Here is a 19,252-nt window from a genome sequence, read left to right as displayed (position 1 = left end):
TTAATTCCCTTAAGACACTTTAATTGTTTGGTGTTACTGTTCCTCTAATCCAAATCTGCCTATAATATAAGTTGGGCAGGAGTTGTTAGGATGGAAACTGCTCCAGTTCAGCAACTGGTTTTTCTCCTGTCCTTTGCAACCTCCATTTACTGAGTACTGCAGCCTTGCCTCCAAACAAGTGTTTTAAAAAAGCGTTATTGCTTCTGTTTATTTTAAGTTCTGCCCAGCTATGGAAACTTTTATGTATATGTGACTGTTACAAAATGTTCCATCCTATAGGATCAGCTTGTACTTGCACAATAGTTTCCATTTAAATATTTTCTCAAAAGTTCTTGCTGACAATCGGAAACTGAGAAAAGCCAGCGATGCATTAGAGGTGTCTGAAGTGATAAAATATTTTGCTGCTGTGAGAGGCCTAACTTGCCGGTAATAGAGAATTACAGAAAACTCTAATAATCATCAGGTTTTGCTGAGGCGGGCACTTCTCGTGCTTGCAAAAAAATTCCCTATATTTCTTATAGCGTCATTGGTTATTTAAAGTGAAATAGGATAAAGCGCTAGAAATCATTATCATCTCAGGCAATTACATTGTCTAAAATACAAAACTGGAGAGCTCTTTATATATAAAGCAAAGTGACTGTGATTTCCATGGTAGATTGATATTAATAACACCATTAATGTATATTTATGTATTATTTGTAACTCAGAACCAGTACTGAAGATAAAACGTTGAGGTTTGCAATGATATAACTTTGGAAGAGTTCCCCAGAAACTGCATTTTAATCAAACAAAGTGCTGCAATACTGCAAGACAATACCTTTCAAATAAAGGGGATTCTGCACACTCTATAAGAGTAGATAATGAGGGAAGAATCTGGGTGTTCCTGAGTATGTTCAAATATTTAACAGAAGAAGGAAAGAAACTCTTTATATAGGGCGCACTAGAATTCTTTTAACATTCTCTCCCCAGTGGCAGATTTGACAAAAAATGTTGGACTGAAACTTTTAAATTATTTCAGAATGTATACACATAGGACTGATTAAATACAATCAGTTCCCTTAATTTAGGGGCATTTGTAGCACTGTTATTCCCATGCAATATATTTTCCTCAAGCTGGTGATAAAAATGGAAGTGTTGTTCAATTCCTGACACCTTCCCCCAGGGACAACAGCCAACAAACAATCACTACCTATTGGGACCTACAGGTCTCTCTACTGGAATGTTGCACTTCTGGCCGTATGTCTCATACATTCTGTCATTTCATATGGCTTCCCTGCTTACTGAGCTTTTTTAAGACTGGGATTGGCCAAGAGTTTAGAAGGTGTCAGGAATTGAATGCAGCTTCCATATTTATTACCAGCTTGAGGGAAATATATTGCATGGAAGTTATGGTATAACAGCACATAAGTGAGCTATAAATCTTTCTAAATTATGGGAACTTACTAATTGGTTTAAATCACTACTATGTGTATACGTTCTTAAATGGGGCATTTTTTTCAAAGCTGCCACTGGGAACACTATTTTAGGAGAATTCCAGTGTACCCTATATAAAGAGTTTCTTGCCTTCTTTTATTAAATACAATAACATTAAAATGGATCTAAACATTGTTTTTTTATTGTGCTTCACTCAAGTTTTTCTGGCCTTCAAGTTTTAGTATACATCAATATTATCAAGTGTTAAACCATTCTGTATTCCTACAGTAAGATCGCTGTCTTGAGAAAAGTCTTTATTAAGCAGTTGACATCATCAAGCTTGTTTCCTTTCCACTGAAAAAACAGCCCAGTCAAAAGTAGGTTCAATCTCAAGTTGTTACAATGAGGTTGGTCATTCAGCAAAATACAGACAAGGATATAAAAGGCAATAGGCTTCATTTAGTAATCCCATAGAGCAAAATTGCACCCCTTAGGACACAATCAAGGGGCACCAGTGAACTTGTAATTTGTGTAGCCTGTAATTTGTTCCTTGCACTGAATTCAGTGTATGGAGCAAATGCTAACAGTGGGGGGGCTATAATTAATGCCTGCCTTAGGCCAGGGTGGGTACAGGGCCCTGCTGCAACTTAGGTTGTGCTTCTGAATGATGCCTGCTTACAGCTCCCAAGAATACAGCACTGCTGAAGGCAGGCAACACTCTATAGGAGGATCGCAAAGACTTGCACTCACTGTGCATTTTGCATTCATTTTTTGCACTTTAAACCCTGCCCTTCACTTTGTAAATAAGGTCTACAATCTTATTATAATTTCAACACCAGAGAGAAAATAACCTTGTGTGCAGGATTTAGGTTTCTATATGGATACACGCAGTAGTTTTGTCCCTGGGTGCTTCTGCACATCACTGCAGTGCATTGCTGACATGCTGTGTGCTGCATTATCCTCTATAAATAATTCCCTTTCCCTGTTTTGGTATGTGAAAACACACAGCACGAAATGCAAGTGTGCAATGACCCTTATTATTGGAGTTTATGTCAGTAATGACCTCTGGCAAATGACGGTCTAGCAAAAACAAATATACAGTGTTTTAATGCAATATATTTCTGGTAATGTATCTGAAAATAAATACAAATATTTGAGGTTAGCCGTCTATGGCTGCATTGATACCCCAGACCCCTACTGCTAAGACAAAGGTAGTGAGAGATTTAGAATGTAATGAATTAAAGACTGCAACCGCACATAATAATAAACTGTGAGCTGGATTTAAAGCTTCGCTTTCCTTGAAATTCATAGACTTCCTTGATGGCAGTGATCTTGTCGGATAATTAGTTCGTTAATCCTGTCCTCGTGAGATTTGCCCTTACAAGCTCAAATTTGTAAAATCTCTTAGAATGGCCTTGATTTTTCTTTTTTTTTCTCTGAAAGGTAACTAGAATTGGGAAAAACAAGGAAGCATTAATTTACCTATTGAGCAGGCTCTTCTTCCTCCCCAGGGCTAACTATTATCTCTAACTAAATCCGCCTTACAAGAAGATTACACATTAGGGATGGATGTTTAAATTTAATCAGATTATTCTTTTTTGGGTGTCACGTTGAACTTCTTATCTACATTGGGCAATTATTGCTGTGGGAGATCTATTGTGCTTACAGTATGTCGTATTTAAAGTTTTCTTTTTTCATACTCTTTTTCACTGAAACTTCCATAGCAACATATAAAAAAGTATGCACACCTGTTCTTGGTTTAAGAAGGTTTGGATACTGGTATATATATATATAATATATATGAATATATATTCAGCATTATATAAGAAGCACATAACATATTTTTATATATATATATATATATATATATATATATATATATATATATATATATATATATATATATATATATATATATATATATATATATATATATATATATATATATATATATATATATATATAGTATACAGGGAGGAGCACACCCTATAAAAGTCCAAATGCCCTTGGTGCAGGTCAAAAAACAAAAATATAATAGAAAGAGTGCCGCACACATAGGGACTTGATACAAAAGAAAAAGTGGTTTTATTGAAAAATTCCAACGTTTCGAGCACAATCTGTGCTCTTCCTCAGGGACCCTGAGGAAGAGCACAGATTGTGCGCGAAACGTTGGAATTTTTTCAATAAAACCACTTTTTCTTTTGTATCAAGTCCCTATGTGTGCGGCACTCTTTCTATTATATATATATATATATATATATATATATATATATATATATATATATATATATATATATATATATATATATATATATATATATATATATATATATATATATATATATCTTTCCCTCTCTCTCTCTCTCTCTCTCTCTCTCTCTTTATATATATATATATATATATATATATATATATTTAAACACAGTGCAATGAAATACAGGCATATTTACGAGCACAATGCACAGTGCAAATTGCATTTTTGTATGCAATTCGCCATGTTTTTTTACGCAGAATGCAGTTTTTCCCAGACGCAGTTGTGCCCACTGTGCCGAAACACATGCAGTTGCTTTGAATTTTGGTTGGTTGGTGTCAGCGTGTTGGTGTAAAAGATCCAGGTGCCATTTTTAAAGCTGGCTCTGTAGACTGTGCTCTTACCAACATGCAAGTCAGGAATTATCGTTAACAGTTGGGTATTGCCAGCCATTAAGCAAGTTGTAAAGCACATTCTACCTTTCATTATTCTAACAACTGCTCCCATGGAATCCTTTGTCACAACTCTGACTTACTTTTTTTTTTTTTCTGCTATCTGCGTCCTTCTAATACATCATCGATGTCAACCTTTTCATTCAGTTCCTTTTACGGCTCCAAGCATTTTTGCAGCTAGAAAGACACATCTTTTTTTTGCTTCCCCAGGCACTTTTAACTGTCATTTCTTATTTCTGTGTCTCTGCTTTTCCCTCTGTGGTACATTTCTCTTTCCTTTCCCCTTTCTTTGATTGCCTCCCATGAACATTCTACATGTCTTCCCAAACTTTAAAAGTATTAGTCATAAAGCCTTAGTCTTAGGTGGCCAATATAATTTATTCCCTCCTGCAGCTCATTAGTGTCACAGTCGAACTGAGTTTATAGATCTCTGCACAGGGAACAATGTCTGGTGCTGTTGCTGAGAGCTATTGTAGATAAAATCAAACAAATTGTGTATATGGAAACACAATGTTTTCTGCAGATATAATTCTTAAATTTTAATAATTTTTTCCCCCTTTTTTCAGTCGTGCCTGTGTAATCCGGGGACAGGTGGTAGCTGTGGATGGAACACCACTTGTGGGGGTCAACGTCAGCTTTTTACATCACAGTGACTATGGGCACACTATTAGTCGCCAAGATGGAAGGTAAATGTGAAGTCATTTCTAGGAAATCATTGATGTTGAATTCAAAATCAGCATTATTCTGCTTTAGGGTAGACTTACTCAATAGTAGTTGCATACTATCCCAAGCAGAGGCAGCAAAGCAGGGGGAGACTCAATGGTGTTTGGGGTCCTGTTGCAATTAGCAGATAAAGAGAAATAAAGCTGATCTTTTGATTTCTAAGAGGTTCCAAAGACATCAGCTGCAGCATATAAGGAATAAAGAAAAAAACAACTAAGTAGTATAGAATGAAGGAACTATATAAAAGGCCCCAAATGAATACACAGTACACAGATACATTTTCTCACATTCTTATTGGAACATGGTATCATTTGATTAAAAGCTTGAACAAACTATTTTGGAGAATATCTGCATTAAAAGATAACCTCTTTACCACAGTATAAACCTTTGTTCTCTTTAAGTAACACTTTTTCAAATTTGAATTTAAGGACTTGCAATCTCCCAATACACTGGTTTAGCAAAGATTCTGATAATAATCCCATTGTGGTTGTGCCAGAAGGGATCCAGCAAGACTATTTTCCAGGATATTACATTACTAAATACTGTATTTGTACTTACCTAAGAACTGGATTTGTCATATCTTTTATACCCACTAGGCTTGGAAATGTTCTACAGCCACAAATAGGTTGGATCTTTTGCTATTGGCCTTTACAGGGAATGCAATATCCATGAGAAGTAATACGGCAAACAGTGTGCTTATTTATACTGATACAGGCAGGAGCAAAATTGTTGTTTCCAATGTCACTTTCTTCACATGTTAATTCACAATTAATACCAGGAATTCTTCAAAACTGATGTCAAAACCAAAAATGTTTCTTTTTTGTAAACTGCTATTCACAAGTCATGTGTCATAGGATTGACCTTGAATTGGGAGTATGGGACGTATTTGCTAACATAGGAGATAAATATCACCGGTTATCTTTTTCATCGCAACCAATGAGATGTTTGATTTGAAGAGTTACCTAAAGTTAGAAACAAAAAGCAAAGGTCTTATTGATTGGGGCAACATTACTGGTAGCATTTACTTCCAATAATAATATATACACTTCCAGCTTGATAAAGTGCCTACGTTTAAATGTGGCTAGAGATTGAGGTTTTTGCCTTGTGCAAATAAAGATGCTTTAAAATGGGAATAATCTTGGAGTGCTGCCCAAATTAGTGTTGCCAAGAGATTTACAAGAAATATACATAAGCTGTGAGTCTGATGCCTAAAATTAGATTTATCATGAAAAAATAAAATTCATTCACAAATTGTAGCATTTCTCCCTGAAATTCATAGACTCATTCATTTGAAATGTAAATATGCAAAGAAGGAATGCACTAAGCACACACAGAGCTATATTCTAAAACAAAACAACTTCACAGCATGTGCAAAAATTAACATTATGGGGCAGATTTATTAACATTATCTGATTATTATCTAACTTTCCTGGTTTTAGAGTTTTTTTTAACCCACGACTAAACTCATTTCCACTAAAACTATGAATGTCTAGGCATGTATTAAAAGATCCCAACTGAAAAGGCATGAACCAAAAAAGACATGGGACAAAAATGTGAAAACCGTGACTTTTTCATATTGTTGCACAAATGCACCCTCTAAAACAGGGGTGGGCAAACTACGGCCCGCGGGCCACATCCGGCCCGTCAGCCCTTTCAATCCGGCCCACCGTCTCCGTCCCCCTTAAAAGAATGACGGGCCCTGATTGGTTGCGCCCCGTGCGTGCGCACAGCGTCAGCACGCACGGGGTGCAACCATATAAAAGAATGCACTGGGGAGCTGGGGAACAGAAGGATGACACGGAGGAAGCAGCGGGTCGCTGGGGGGAGCTGAGAGGCCCCATAATTTTTGATGGCAGCCCCGGGCGTAACGCTGTCCCGGCCCGGTCTGGCCCGTCTGTTAGTTAATGAGGCCCCTGAGCCAAAAAGTTTGCCCACCCCTGCTCTAAAACCACGAAGCAAAGAAAGAACTTTCAGTTGTCAAAAGTACACCTGCCATTGACTTCTACATGATTGCAATTGCTTTTAGATGATGTATTTTGTCACAGTTTTGTCGCATAATGAATCACAAAAAAATCAAAACAAAACCATATACATATTTACCATATACATACAAGTACAGACTGCGTGTGCATAAAGGCGTGCAGATTATTCATTTTCATTGCCTGATGTTACTGGGCTTATAAACAAGAAAAAGGGGGGGTTGATGACTTAACATGCTTGGTGTTAGAATTCACTTGAGACTCATTCCTGTGTGAGTTATTAGCTACTTTGATTTGTGAAAATTTGCCTTGTGGTAAAAATGAGCTGTGCAAATAGACAAATTCTTACACCTCATTCAGGCAAATAATTTGCATGGGAAAAAAATTCCCACCTATGAAAACTGACCAAAAATGAATTTAGTTGAATGCATTAATTTCAGTTTATTTACAGGTTTATTTTATAAATTAACTTTGAAGCTGTTTGCCTTGCACGTGCCAGATGTCTCTGTTAACTAGGACTGATTATAGGGTAGGGCGGAGAGGACATATTTCCTGTGTCCTTCATCCTCCATTGATGCCCAACTGCAACATACTGCTTGGATACTGAATGGCTGCAGATTGAAAATCATGGGGTTATTATTCTTTAATATAGATACAGGTATCGGACCCCTTATCTGTAAACCCATTATCCAGAAAGCTCCGAATTACGGAAAGCCCGTCTCCCATAAACTCCATTTTAATCAAATAATTCAGAATTTTTCTCTGTAGTAATAAAATAGTACCTTGTACTTGATCCCAACTAAGATATAAATAATCCTTATTGGATGCAAAACAATCCTGTTGGGTTTAATTAATGTTGAATTGATTTTTTAGTAGACTTAAGGTATGGAGATCCATATTACAGAAAGACCACTTATCTGGAATACCCCTGGTCCCAAGCATTCTGGATAACAGGTCCTATACCTGTACCTATCTCCCTGAAATTTTGGAGGCTGCTCCATAATTCTAGCCTTAGGCCTGCTGTTAATTTTTTGGGTTAGGTAATAAAAGGCTCTGAGTTTGCCCAGGTGCAGTAACCCATAACAACCAATCAGCAGGTAGAATTTACTGGTTCCCTGTTTAAAAGCAAACATCTTATTGTTTGCTATGGGTTACTGGTACTGGGTAAACTTAGTGCATTTTATTACATACGGGGGTATGTGTAATGTAGGTTCCAATGCTACAAACCAAAATACAACAGCCAAATAGATTTTTAACCTTAAAGCCAGTGTAATCTAATACACTGCAAGAATTTCTTCAATAATTCACTTACTCTCCCAGAAAGCATAGCCTTCTAATGTTAACATGTTTCCATTGTCATGTATTGGTAGATCAACACTGAAGATCAATTTCCTATAAATACTACAGTTCAAGAAAGATTGCAAAACTCAATTGTGTTCTTAACATGTTGCCGTTAAATGTTAATGTTCCTCTAATCCTGTTTGCTATGGTGGCGGTTTTTCCAGCGAAGGCTTAAAAAGACAATGACACATTTCTCATTCTGCTTTGGGCCTTTTTATTTGTTTATTTTTAGTTTTGACCTTGTCACGATTGGTGGAATATCTGTCACCCTCCTTTTCGAGAGATCACCTTTTGTTTCTGTGAAGAGGACATTGTGGCTGCCATGGAACAAATATATCGTAGTGGAAAAAGTGGTAATGCAGAGGATAGAAACGGAGACTCCGCTGTGTGACATGAGCAGTTTCATGAGCCCGAACCCAATTGTCCTTCCTTCACCGTTAACAACATTTGCTGCTTCCTGCCCCCAAAGAGGATCTGTTATTCCAGAACTTCAGGTATTATAGTGTTCAAGGTTTACAAAACAGATATCAATCTAGGCAGCCATGTTTGTACTGGCTAACAAAGAATTAAATGGCCTGTGAAAGGCCACAAAGAGCTTATGTTGGCATATGACATACATTCAGTCTAGGGTTTGAAAGTTTTCAAATTGATACGTGTTTTGCACTGCAGTGATACATAGGATTTTTGTTCATAGGCCTACATAAAAAGGTCATTTGAGTCAGTATCCTCATATACATTGTTGTGTATTATTAATTACATATACACCTTGTTTGCTCCATTATGAAACAGGCATTTCCTTTTATGAAGTGCGTTGTTCCATGGTCTTAATTCACCTTTGGCATGAATAAGTAATCTTAAAAAATCTTGTTACCCGGGGATACCGGTTTCATCACTCTCTCATTGAGATATTGTACAGTACCTACTTTGCCCATAGGCTACTCTCTGGGATATGAAGAGGTCTTATTAATGACACACTTCCAAAGCTGCTAAAACTGTACAGAATCCAGCTCTAAAGATTTACTTTCCTTTTTCAAGCTGAATACACTTCCTGTTATTCAGGAACATTTTATTCCCCTTTTATCATCTTTGAAGTCACTAACATAAATCCAGGTCTTTTTATCCAGTAGCATCCTTTCCTATCCTTTCATCTACACCAAATCCTCCCTGTGTGCCTTCTATACTCTCTCTCTCTCAGCGCTAACAGAGCTTCCATAAGCACAATTATTTTGCATCTTGGGGATTCGAAAAAGGTAATATACAGTAAATCCACTACAAACGCTTTAAAACAGATCATACTGAACAACATAGATAAATGATTAATAAAAACAAATAACATTGATGGATATTAATATTTTTGATAGATAGATAGATAGATAGATAGATAGATGATGGATGGATAGATAGATAGATAGATAGATGGATAGATGGATAGATGAGATAGAATGCATGAGAAAATGCCTGTTTGTGGGATATTTACCTGGCAGTATTTACCTGCCTCTCCTTACTATCATTATGTGTAACCCTTTCTTGGCACTAATTTCCAGAACCACACAGAGAAAGCACAGTCTACCCGAATCCTTGGTGTTTTACTCCCATATGTTTTATTTTAATTTCTAAGATAATCTTATTATAGTGGAGGGGGTTGCAGACCTACATTGTGTCATATAATGTAAATTGACTACTGAATAGTTGTCTTACCACAAAATAATAACCCTTATGTCCCTTTAAAAGCCTGTAATAGGCTAAGAGAAGCACGTTTGCCATTGTATAGGCACATAACCTCCTAGTAGTAATTAAAATCAGTTTTGCTTTGAAAGCAGCAATTATTTCATAGATGACTTAAAAAAAAGCCCCCAGAGAACTGATCATGCATCATGGGGTTAAAAAGTCATGACACCCCATAGGGTTGCTTGTCCCTCATCTTCACAATCACCAATAGGTCACACAGACATGTCCTGTGAGGCAGAACCAAGTTTAATGGATCCCTGTAGAAGCTTTAATCCAATCAGTAAGTTTGAAATGTAAGTAAAATAACAGGGCAGAACATTATAAGCAGTAAATTAGCTCTTGCTGCCTGGATAGAATTTGTTTGTATAACAACTAACCTCTTTATTCCAGGTGGCCCAAGAGGAAATTCCAATCCCATCCAACTTTCTAAAAATCAACTACTTAAGCAGCCGAGCACTAGGGTACAAAAGCCTTGTGTATATTATTCTGACCCATGCCACCATCCCTGTTGGACTCAGCAAGGTACATTTGACAGTAGCAGTGGAAGGAAGACTTGTACAGAAATGGTTCCCTGCAGCCATCAACCTGGTCTATACGTTTGCCTGGAATAAAACAGATATTTATGGGCAAAAAGTTCTGGGCCTGGCAGAAGCACTAGGTATGTTGTTTTTTTTATTTAAAGAAAATGTGTGGTGTAATTAGTAAATCCCAGAGATATTAACTGACAAAATTATCTTAGGGGTATATTTATCATGCTCTGTAAAAAGTGGAGTGAAGCATTACCAGTGATGTTGCCCAGGGCAACAGTTAGAAAACCAAAGCAAAACATTTGATTGGCTGCTATGGGCAACATCATCTTTAAAGTTTCACTCCACTTTTTACACATTATGATAAATATACCCCATATGTGTTAATGATAATCTGACACAATTTTGTTGTGGGAGGGGTGGTGTTTATAGAACTCGAAAGAAATTGTTTGTTCTGCATTTTTTCATGGTTTAGTAAAGTTAACTTCTAATGAAATGTTGCAGGTCTACAAAGTTGGTGATTAATGTTGATTTAACCTTGGCATGATCCCAGGTATGGGATCCGTTATCCGAAAACCCATTATTCAGAAAGTTTTGAATTATGGGAAGGTAATCTCCTATATATTTCATTTTAATCAATTAATTCATGTTTTTCTCTGTAACAATAAAACAGTACTTTGTACTTCATCCCATTAAGATATAATTAATCCTTATTGGGTGCAAAACAATTCTATTGGGTTTCATTAATATTTACAGTATTTTTTGTTGACTTAAGGTATGGGGATCTAAATTATGAAAAGATCTGGAAAACCCCAGTTCCTGTGCATTCTGTATAACAAGCCCCATACCTGTACAGTGTTTCGTTCTTAGAAACAACATTAAAGAATAAGTTATGTATACATTCTTAAAACCATTTCTATGCAAAAAGAAGAAAATAGTTCTCTTTTCATTTGCATCTAGAGGTACAAGGACTGTAAAATTCTGCCCTATACATGCTTTAAATTACATTTTACAATTATGTAGAAGGTACAAATTTTCCCAGCAACTAGTCAGTGGTTTGAATGAGAAACTGGAATATGATTATGATAGGTAAGTAATGAGATTAGTAATAAAAAGTAACCATGCAATTGTAGCATACAGAACAATAGTTTATGGGTTGTTGCCAGGGTCAGTGACCCCGATTTGAAAGCTGGAAAAAAGTCAGAAGGAGAAGGCAAATAGTACAAAAACTATAAAAAAAGAGATCAGTTTAAAAGTTTCTAAAAATTTGTCATTCTATAACATACTTACAGCTAACTTGAAGGTGAATTATCCCTTTAACCTTATATCAGGTCTAAATGTCCTGTTACATTTGGGTAGGGGGCCCAATAAAAAATTTGCCTTCCCTTTTAGTTTCTACATTATTTTGAGCCCATACAGCGGGGAAATTTCTTTGTAGGCAGCTGCAAGCAAATTCATCTTTATACCTTTTGAAAAAGATCAAGTAAAAGCTCTGATCTCATCTGTATTGGCCTTTCCCAGTGCCTGCTTACCTCTGGTCCTGCTCCAGCGGCTGGTGGGGGTTGTGTTCATTAGTGCGGAGAAAGACTGGAAGAGCTGGATGTTTGATTTCATGCAAATAAGTGTCAGTTCAGTGCATGCCTAGAACTTTCTCACTAAAAGGGAATAAAGAAATATATTGCGGCAGGAAATGCTACAGTTTTGTTAATTAGCTGAAAAGGGCATCTAAAGGCAGAAAATAAGTTTTGACCATATGGCTAAGCAGTGCATAGGGATGCTGAGCATTGCCACTTTGCCTTCTTTTTGACTTTCCTTCTACCCCCGCCTTCTATCACTCAGCTGTTCTGTTTTATTGCTTTTCTAATTTAGCCATGAAGCCTGCCATCCATCTATTTATAAGATACAGGTTACATAAAGATTGCCTTTAGAACAACAACAATGTTCATTACTCTCCCAGCTTGCCATACATACGGTCTGGCTCTGGCAGATTTATTGCCTTCCTTAATTGCATATTTTTTCTAATCATTTCCTTGTTTATAAGCTTTCTTTAATAAGCAGCTGCACACACGTGTATATTTTTAAACCCTAACTGTTTCTAATATATTCACAAAGACTCCTGTTTTAGAATGCATTTCATTTTAATTACATCCCTTGTCAACAGGGTTGAGAAATGTAAGAAGTGCTTGATGTATTTTTATTAGAAATTGTATATCTGTGACATGAGTAAATTCATTAACTCGTTCTATCAAGTGCACATTTGACAGTAATGTGTGTCGCTTGCACTGGTGAGATAACCATTTCCATTTCTTGTTAACTAGATTGGGGACACATACATTAAGCTCCGCTTTGCCTAGAACTGGAACATTAATGCTTTTCATATGTCTGCTCTAGAAAGTGAACATAAAACATCTGTTCATTAAAGAATTTTTTTCCCTTTTTTCGGACATGCTGTGAAAACCTGAAAAGCAATAAAGGGCATATGGCACTGTGTTGGCAAAGAAATATAAAACTTTTATATAGTGAATAAAGTAACCCCTGTTGTAAAATAGAAGGATATCATAAGTCACCAAGGAGTTCCATGACCATATAAGTACGAGGCTGAAGGCCGAGTACAGGTCATGGAACTCTGATGTGACTTCTAGTGACATATTTTACAACAAAAGCTACTTTATTTATTATAATACCAAGATTTAGGGAGTCATGTGACTGAATATAACTGATGACATCACTAAGCAGCATTTTAACAATATCATTTACAGGATATTCATGGTTCTTGTGTAATAATAATAAAATATAGCCTCACGTGCTGGCACCTCTTCAATGACAAGAGGTTATTTGTTAAACCAGGGTGCAAGTACTATGTGTGTTATTTAGAAACTTTTTCCTGGTCACTGAGCAAAGCATCTGCTCGCCATGCCCTTATTTCTTTGAGAATGCATCCAGAGCAAGATTTACAGTGCAGTCTTCTATGCAGTGAAGATCTGTACTTAATACCTGGCTTGGGTAGTTGTTAAAAACTAGGATCCCACAGTACTTTGCATTCCCAGGTAACCCCTCTAGTATTTACTATATGTCATGCTAGTAAGGGATAGGGACAAGTTTCAGCACTCACTGCCCGATTACAGCGGCTGACTTATATATTGTGTGCAAGGTGCATGGTGAGCAAGACGCATAATGATAATTAGTACCTCTTGCTCTTTTAATGTTACTGCTAGTGTGTTTCTCAAGCCAGTTGAAACCCCAAAGAGAACACCTATCTGTGTTTTATTGTACCTTAGAAAATGTAGTTAGGAAAACATAGGCTGGGATAATAGCTCAGTTGACTGAGACAGCATAGTAAAAGACCCAGTGGACAATACTGGAATATGTCACCACATGAAATAATAACAGTAATTATTGCAAAAGGTAAAACCAGATTAATAAGCATAAATGTATTTAACTTAACTTTGCATTTGTTTCATGGGTTACATTATGTTCTCTGTGAGGTGTTATTATTTTATATACTTGCACAAAGATCCAAATTTAATTCACACCCAAACCATTCTTATGGTCATAAAAGTGTCCATAGACACGTTTTGCACATGCAAAAGTCATATAGGGAAATGTTTATCCCCCCTTTTCCATGTCTTGACTGTGTAGCTTTCCTTCCCACTTTATCACTTGCACCAGTCATCTCTTCTGTGTTTTATTGTGTATGTGTAACGGCTAGCTAAAATATTATATCTAATTATTTCCCTATCAAACTCCGATTTCTAATCTTCAAAGGCCCATACAATATGGCTCCAACTATATTTGTCTGATGGTCTCAAAGTACTGTACAAATGGTCCTTGCATTTATGATTCTCAAGATTTCTTCTTTAATCTAATTTGTAACCACCTAGGTTACTGTATAAATCTCCAAGTCTCTTTTATGTTCTGCCCCACCTTCTCTGCTTTAAAGTGATCCCTTAAGATCCTTACAATAAGGGAAGATTGCTTCCATTCATTCCAGCTGCCCTCAGCTTACCTATTGTAACACTCTTAATATTTCAAACTACACCCTCCTGTGCCTCAATCAGTGTGTGACATTCATTTAGACATCAATGCCACCCATCCATAAACCTATATCTTATGTATCACTTGTGTTTCATTTCTTGGCTTGTAACCTTTCATATGAAGGGCCCCTTAGCACCATGTTTTGGTTTCGGTTTGGTTCATTGGTTCCCTTAATTGAAATGCCTATATACAGAGAATAATGAGTAATTGCATTCTTTTTCAAAAGGGGACCTATCACCTACACATAAAAAGCTGTATAATAAAAGTCCTTTTCAAACAGGGGTTATACAAAACGTTCCTCAATAACAGTGTCCACAAAATGGAGCCTGTCTGCTTGCTATTATTGTAAATTCCAAGACTAAAGGCAAGAAAATTTTAAAAAAATGTATAATGTAAGTAAAGTTTATTTTGCTTGACTAACATGATAGGAAGTAGGAGGTACTGCAAATGACTCTACAATCAAGGGAAATTTGAAAAATAATAAAGCACAGAATTAACGAAAAATCCATCAACCAAATCATAAATATCACTTAACTACAAATTGCACATCAACATTGTAACAAATAACTAGAGAAAAGCACTGACAAAGCGAGCAGGTCCAAGGATGAATCCTCTGTAAATAAGCAATATAACAAATATATACAGTATCACGTGGGTATAAGGGTTCTGCAAGGAAATGTCTGACAAATCTCTGAGACGCCTAATATGTATTTGAAAGCAAAGTAGGCGCCTGTCCCTTTTCTGATGAATGTATAATGGTTATCCTTACATACCACAAAATGAATTGATGGGTTTTGAAATCTGAAAATGAAGACTGCTAATGTTATTAATAGAGGATTTGGATCTGAGCCATGGGTTGGATCGATCTCTCTCTCTCTCTCTTTTTTTTTCTTTTGGACTTGAGTTGTGTTTTCTGCAAGAGAACAGTTTGATTTCATTCTGAGTCTTTATTTTCTGCCTCCTCCTGAGCATTCTCACAATAACTTTACGGCTCATTTCAATGTTCATGGTTTAGAGAACCTTTGTTTGGCTTGGTGCAGTGCAGGCTCTGAAAAACCTTTTGTGCACAGGTGGGGGGGGGGCAATGCATTTCAATATTATAGATGACATTTTGCAGAAAGTGAGGGTTAACCTCTGCAGTTCTCTACTGCTGCAAGGTACAACATATTTTTTGTGTAATATATACTGTATGTATATATATATATATATATATATATATAAATGTTTTTTAGAAATATATATGTCTATGAAATAGAACTGAAAAGTTATATGCTATTTGAAATGTTATGCAGTAATATGGTGAAACATTTTCCCAGGCCACTAAACAATAGCAACCAAACAGCAATTATCTGAAATCGATCTAGTGCAGAAACAATAAGGCCATAGTCTGAATGGCTGCCTGTGAATTTAGTACAAAGGTACAAATGTACATACTGACGGTGCATATCCACAACTGAGTGCAAATTATTTATTGGCTTGTAACTTTTAATGAGGAAGGTTAAGTAAGCAGTAGTCACTAGACACCAAAATGGTTAGAACGTCTCCTGAACATGTGTTATTGCCATTGTTCCCCTAGTTCAAAAATAAAATGCTTCTTTATGCATCACTGGACCTATATTGCTTATGCAAAAATGTGTCCATATGTGTGTTCCATTTGGTGGAAGTCACCATGTTTGTGTTTTTGATTAAGTGCCCCTTGTTACAGGGCCTGGGTTCTGTCACAGCCCTGCAAATAAATATCATGTAAGAAATATGTTACAGCTTGATGCATTGAGCTGGATGCTGCAATATGGGTAAAAACATAGCAGTTTGCATCTGATATTGTGTATAGAACCTTAAGCAAACCTAAAACTGGAAACTTCGGAAAGCCCTTTACAGACAGTAAGAGGAAAAGCAAATGGTGAGAATTAATTTCAAAGGACATTAGAGGTCATTTGCATGCACTCAATTCATTAAAAGTACTTGTGATCAAACTTACGGCTTATCAGAAGGGGTATGTTTGATCACAAGTACTTTTGCTGAACTGTGCACAAGTGTTAGGAGTGGGTCACTTCGTATTGTTATGGGTGAGCCAGTACAGCAGGGGTTAACCATAACAGTAGTAATATTGGCGGTGCCCATGGCCGCAACGTGCCGTGTAGCGATGTGATGCTGCTGTGTGACATTGTCGCGTCTCACTTGAAAACTTGCAGCAATAGGCACTTAGGACCCAGGTTCAATTCCCAAATATAAGATTTATTCTGCAAGTGCCTGGTGCATTGCTGCATTATGGGTAAAATTGCACTGTTCCAAATGAATACATAACAAATACATATAAAATATATTTTTCCAATAGTATACACCACTGGATAATTCCATAATGAAACACTGGCATGTTATAAGTACTGTATATATTGGTTTATAAGTATTAAAGTCCATCCCTCTGGCTCGTATGAGGCTCTGCGCTCACACAAAAACAAAGGGAAGACACACACATTAGGTTTCAAATGGACAGAGGCGTGTTCTCTACTCCCACAGTTAGAATCCATATTATTTCCTGTCAGGTGATCAGTGAGACACACAAAACAGCACAAAATGGCAGCTGAAAGGAAAAGATGTAAAAGGGCAATGTTTACTGATATGTATATGCCATAGATTCTTCAATAGTTACACAATATTTTCAGTCTAGTGACCCTATAAATTCTTTTCTTGTTAGGTAAACACAGGTATCAGATATGTGGCAGGGATGTGCCAGGCTTGATACTTGTGACTCAATAAGTGCATTGAAGTCAATCAGAGTAGCATTGCAGACTGTTATTGTTAGTCAAATTTGCTACTCTTGCTAAAGTCCTTTCTCTGAGGACTCCCTCGGAGATCACGGAACAGTATATAAGTTTATATCCCTCTCAGAATATAAGGGCTAATGCTAGCTGAAAGAGACAAATTATCCTCTATGAAACAGGAAATAGACTCTACCTGTATTCAGTGTCCAGTTTTTCTGTTTTTCTATAAAAACCCCGTTTTGATTAGTAGTGTGTCGCCCCTAAATGGTTAATAACTGGGTCTGTCACATTTTCAGTACATTTAACATATTTTAAAACTGAGAAGTAGATCTGCTTTTAACTTCTGCCTCAACAATTCTTTTCATCTAATTCTCACAGTGCTTCCATCCGTTGCTTCACAGGCACTTAACACTAACAGTGACTTGTTAGTCAACAACAAAACCAGTAGATTAATGATGAGTTGCTGTGACCCAGTCCCCATTTATGAAGGACCTAAAAATAAGTCAGGCTCATCCAGCATAAAATCTGTTGTTTGAAGTTCTGAGATGAAGCTAAAGACATATTTATGGGCTGATTTACAAACATATATCCTAACTTGCACCACAGCCAGTTTTTTCTTTATAAAATACTGTTCAAAGCTTTCACTACTTTCAAAAGCAGGTTTCCTAGGGATTCAGACTTCTAGTACAAATAGTAACATAGTAACTAAAAAATACAATACATAAAAAATACAATTCCAACCTGACCAAAACCCTTCTGAAGCCTATCCAATTTGCGTCAACAACCCTGTATTTCAAAAGCCATTCAACCCCTTCTTGAAGCAATTAAATGTATCTGCCAGTACAACTGATTCAGCGAGAGGATTACACAAATTCTTAGCTCTCATTGTAATAAACCCTTTCTGAATATTAAGATGTTGCATATAGTTACATACAGTAGTTACATAGGGTTGAAAAAAGACCAGAGTCCATCAAGTTCAACCCTTCCAAGTAAACCCAGCACACATAAACCTATACTGACCTATCTATACACTGACATATATAAACTATATATACCAACATTAATACTAACTGTAGATATTAGTATCACAATAGCCTTGGATATTCTGATTGTTCAAGGACTCATCCAGACCCCTCTTAAAGGCATTAGCAGAATCTGCCATTACCACATCACTAGGAAGGGCATTCCCAAACCTCACTGCCTTCACCGTGAAAAAACCCTACGCTGCTTCAAATGGAAGCTCCGTTCCTCTAATCTAAAGGGGTGACCTCTGGTGCGTTGATCGCTTTTATGGGAAAAAAGAACATCATCCTATCTGCCTATAATCCCCTCTAATGTACTTGTACAGAGTAATCATGTCCCCTCGCAAGCGCCTTTTTCCCAGAGAAAACAACCCCAACCTTGACAGTCTAACCTCATAGTTTAAATCGTCCATCCCCATTACCAGTTTAGTTGCACGTCTCTGCACTCTCTCCAGCTCATTAATATCCTTCTTAAGGACTGGAGCCCAAAGCTGCACCGCATACTCAAGGTGAGGCCTTACCAGGGACATATAAAGGCAAAATTATATTCTCATCCCTTGAGTCAATGCCCTTTTTTATACAAGACAGCACTTTATTTGCTTTAGTAGCCACTGAATGACACTGCCTGAAATTAGACAACTTATTATCTACAAAAATCCCCAGATCCTTCTTAATTAAAGACCCCCCCCAACACACTACTACTTAGTGTATAACTCACATTTATATTATTTTTACCAAAGTGCAAACTTTGCACTTTTCAACATTGAACCTTATTTTCCATTTTGCTGCCCAGTTTTGTCAAATGTCACTGCAAAGTGGCAGCATCCTACATGGAACTTATAGTTTTGCACAATTTAGTATCGTCAGCAAAAATAGAAACAGTACTCTCTATGCCCACCTCCAGGTCATTAATAAACAAGTTAAAAAGCAAAGGACCAAGGACTGACCCATGCTACTCCACTAACAACACTCTGATCCAAAAATACACTCCTTCACGCAACCTATGTTCTGCCTCTAAC

General features: G+C 36.8%; 1 protein-coding gene across 2 annotated transcripts in view; it reads left to right on the top strand.

Annotated features, from left to right (window-relative positions):
• tenm1 (teneurin transmembrane protein 1) overlaps positions 1 to 19,252 on the top strand; it is a 373,978-nt gene that overhangs the window by 282,433 nt on the left and 72,293 nt on the right. For both annotated transcript variants that reach the window (XM_031891499.1, XM_031891500.1), the window contains 3 exons: positions 4,683 to 4,802; positions 8,392 to 8,653; positions 10,278 to 10,545. In XM_031891499.1, the coding sequence (XP_031747359.1) occupies positions 4,683 to 4,802; positions 8,392 to 8,653; positions 10,278 to 10,545 (650 nt within the window). The remainder of the gene's footprint in view (positions 1 to 4,682; positions 4,803 to 8,391; positions 8,654 to 10,277; positions 10,546 to 19,252) is intronic.

Source organism: Xenopus tropicalis, chromosome 8 (assembly GCF_000004195.4).
Source record: "Xenopus tropicalis strain Nigerian chromosome 8, UCB_Xtro_10.0, whole genome shotgun sequence".
Taxonomy (NCBI): Eukaryota; Metazoa; Chordata; class Amphibia; order Anura; family Pipidae; genus Xenopus; species Xenopus tropicalis.
Note: the sequence above shows the minus strand (reverse complement) of the source record. Positions and strands in the feature narration are given on the sequence as shown.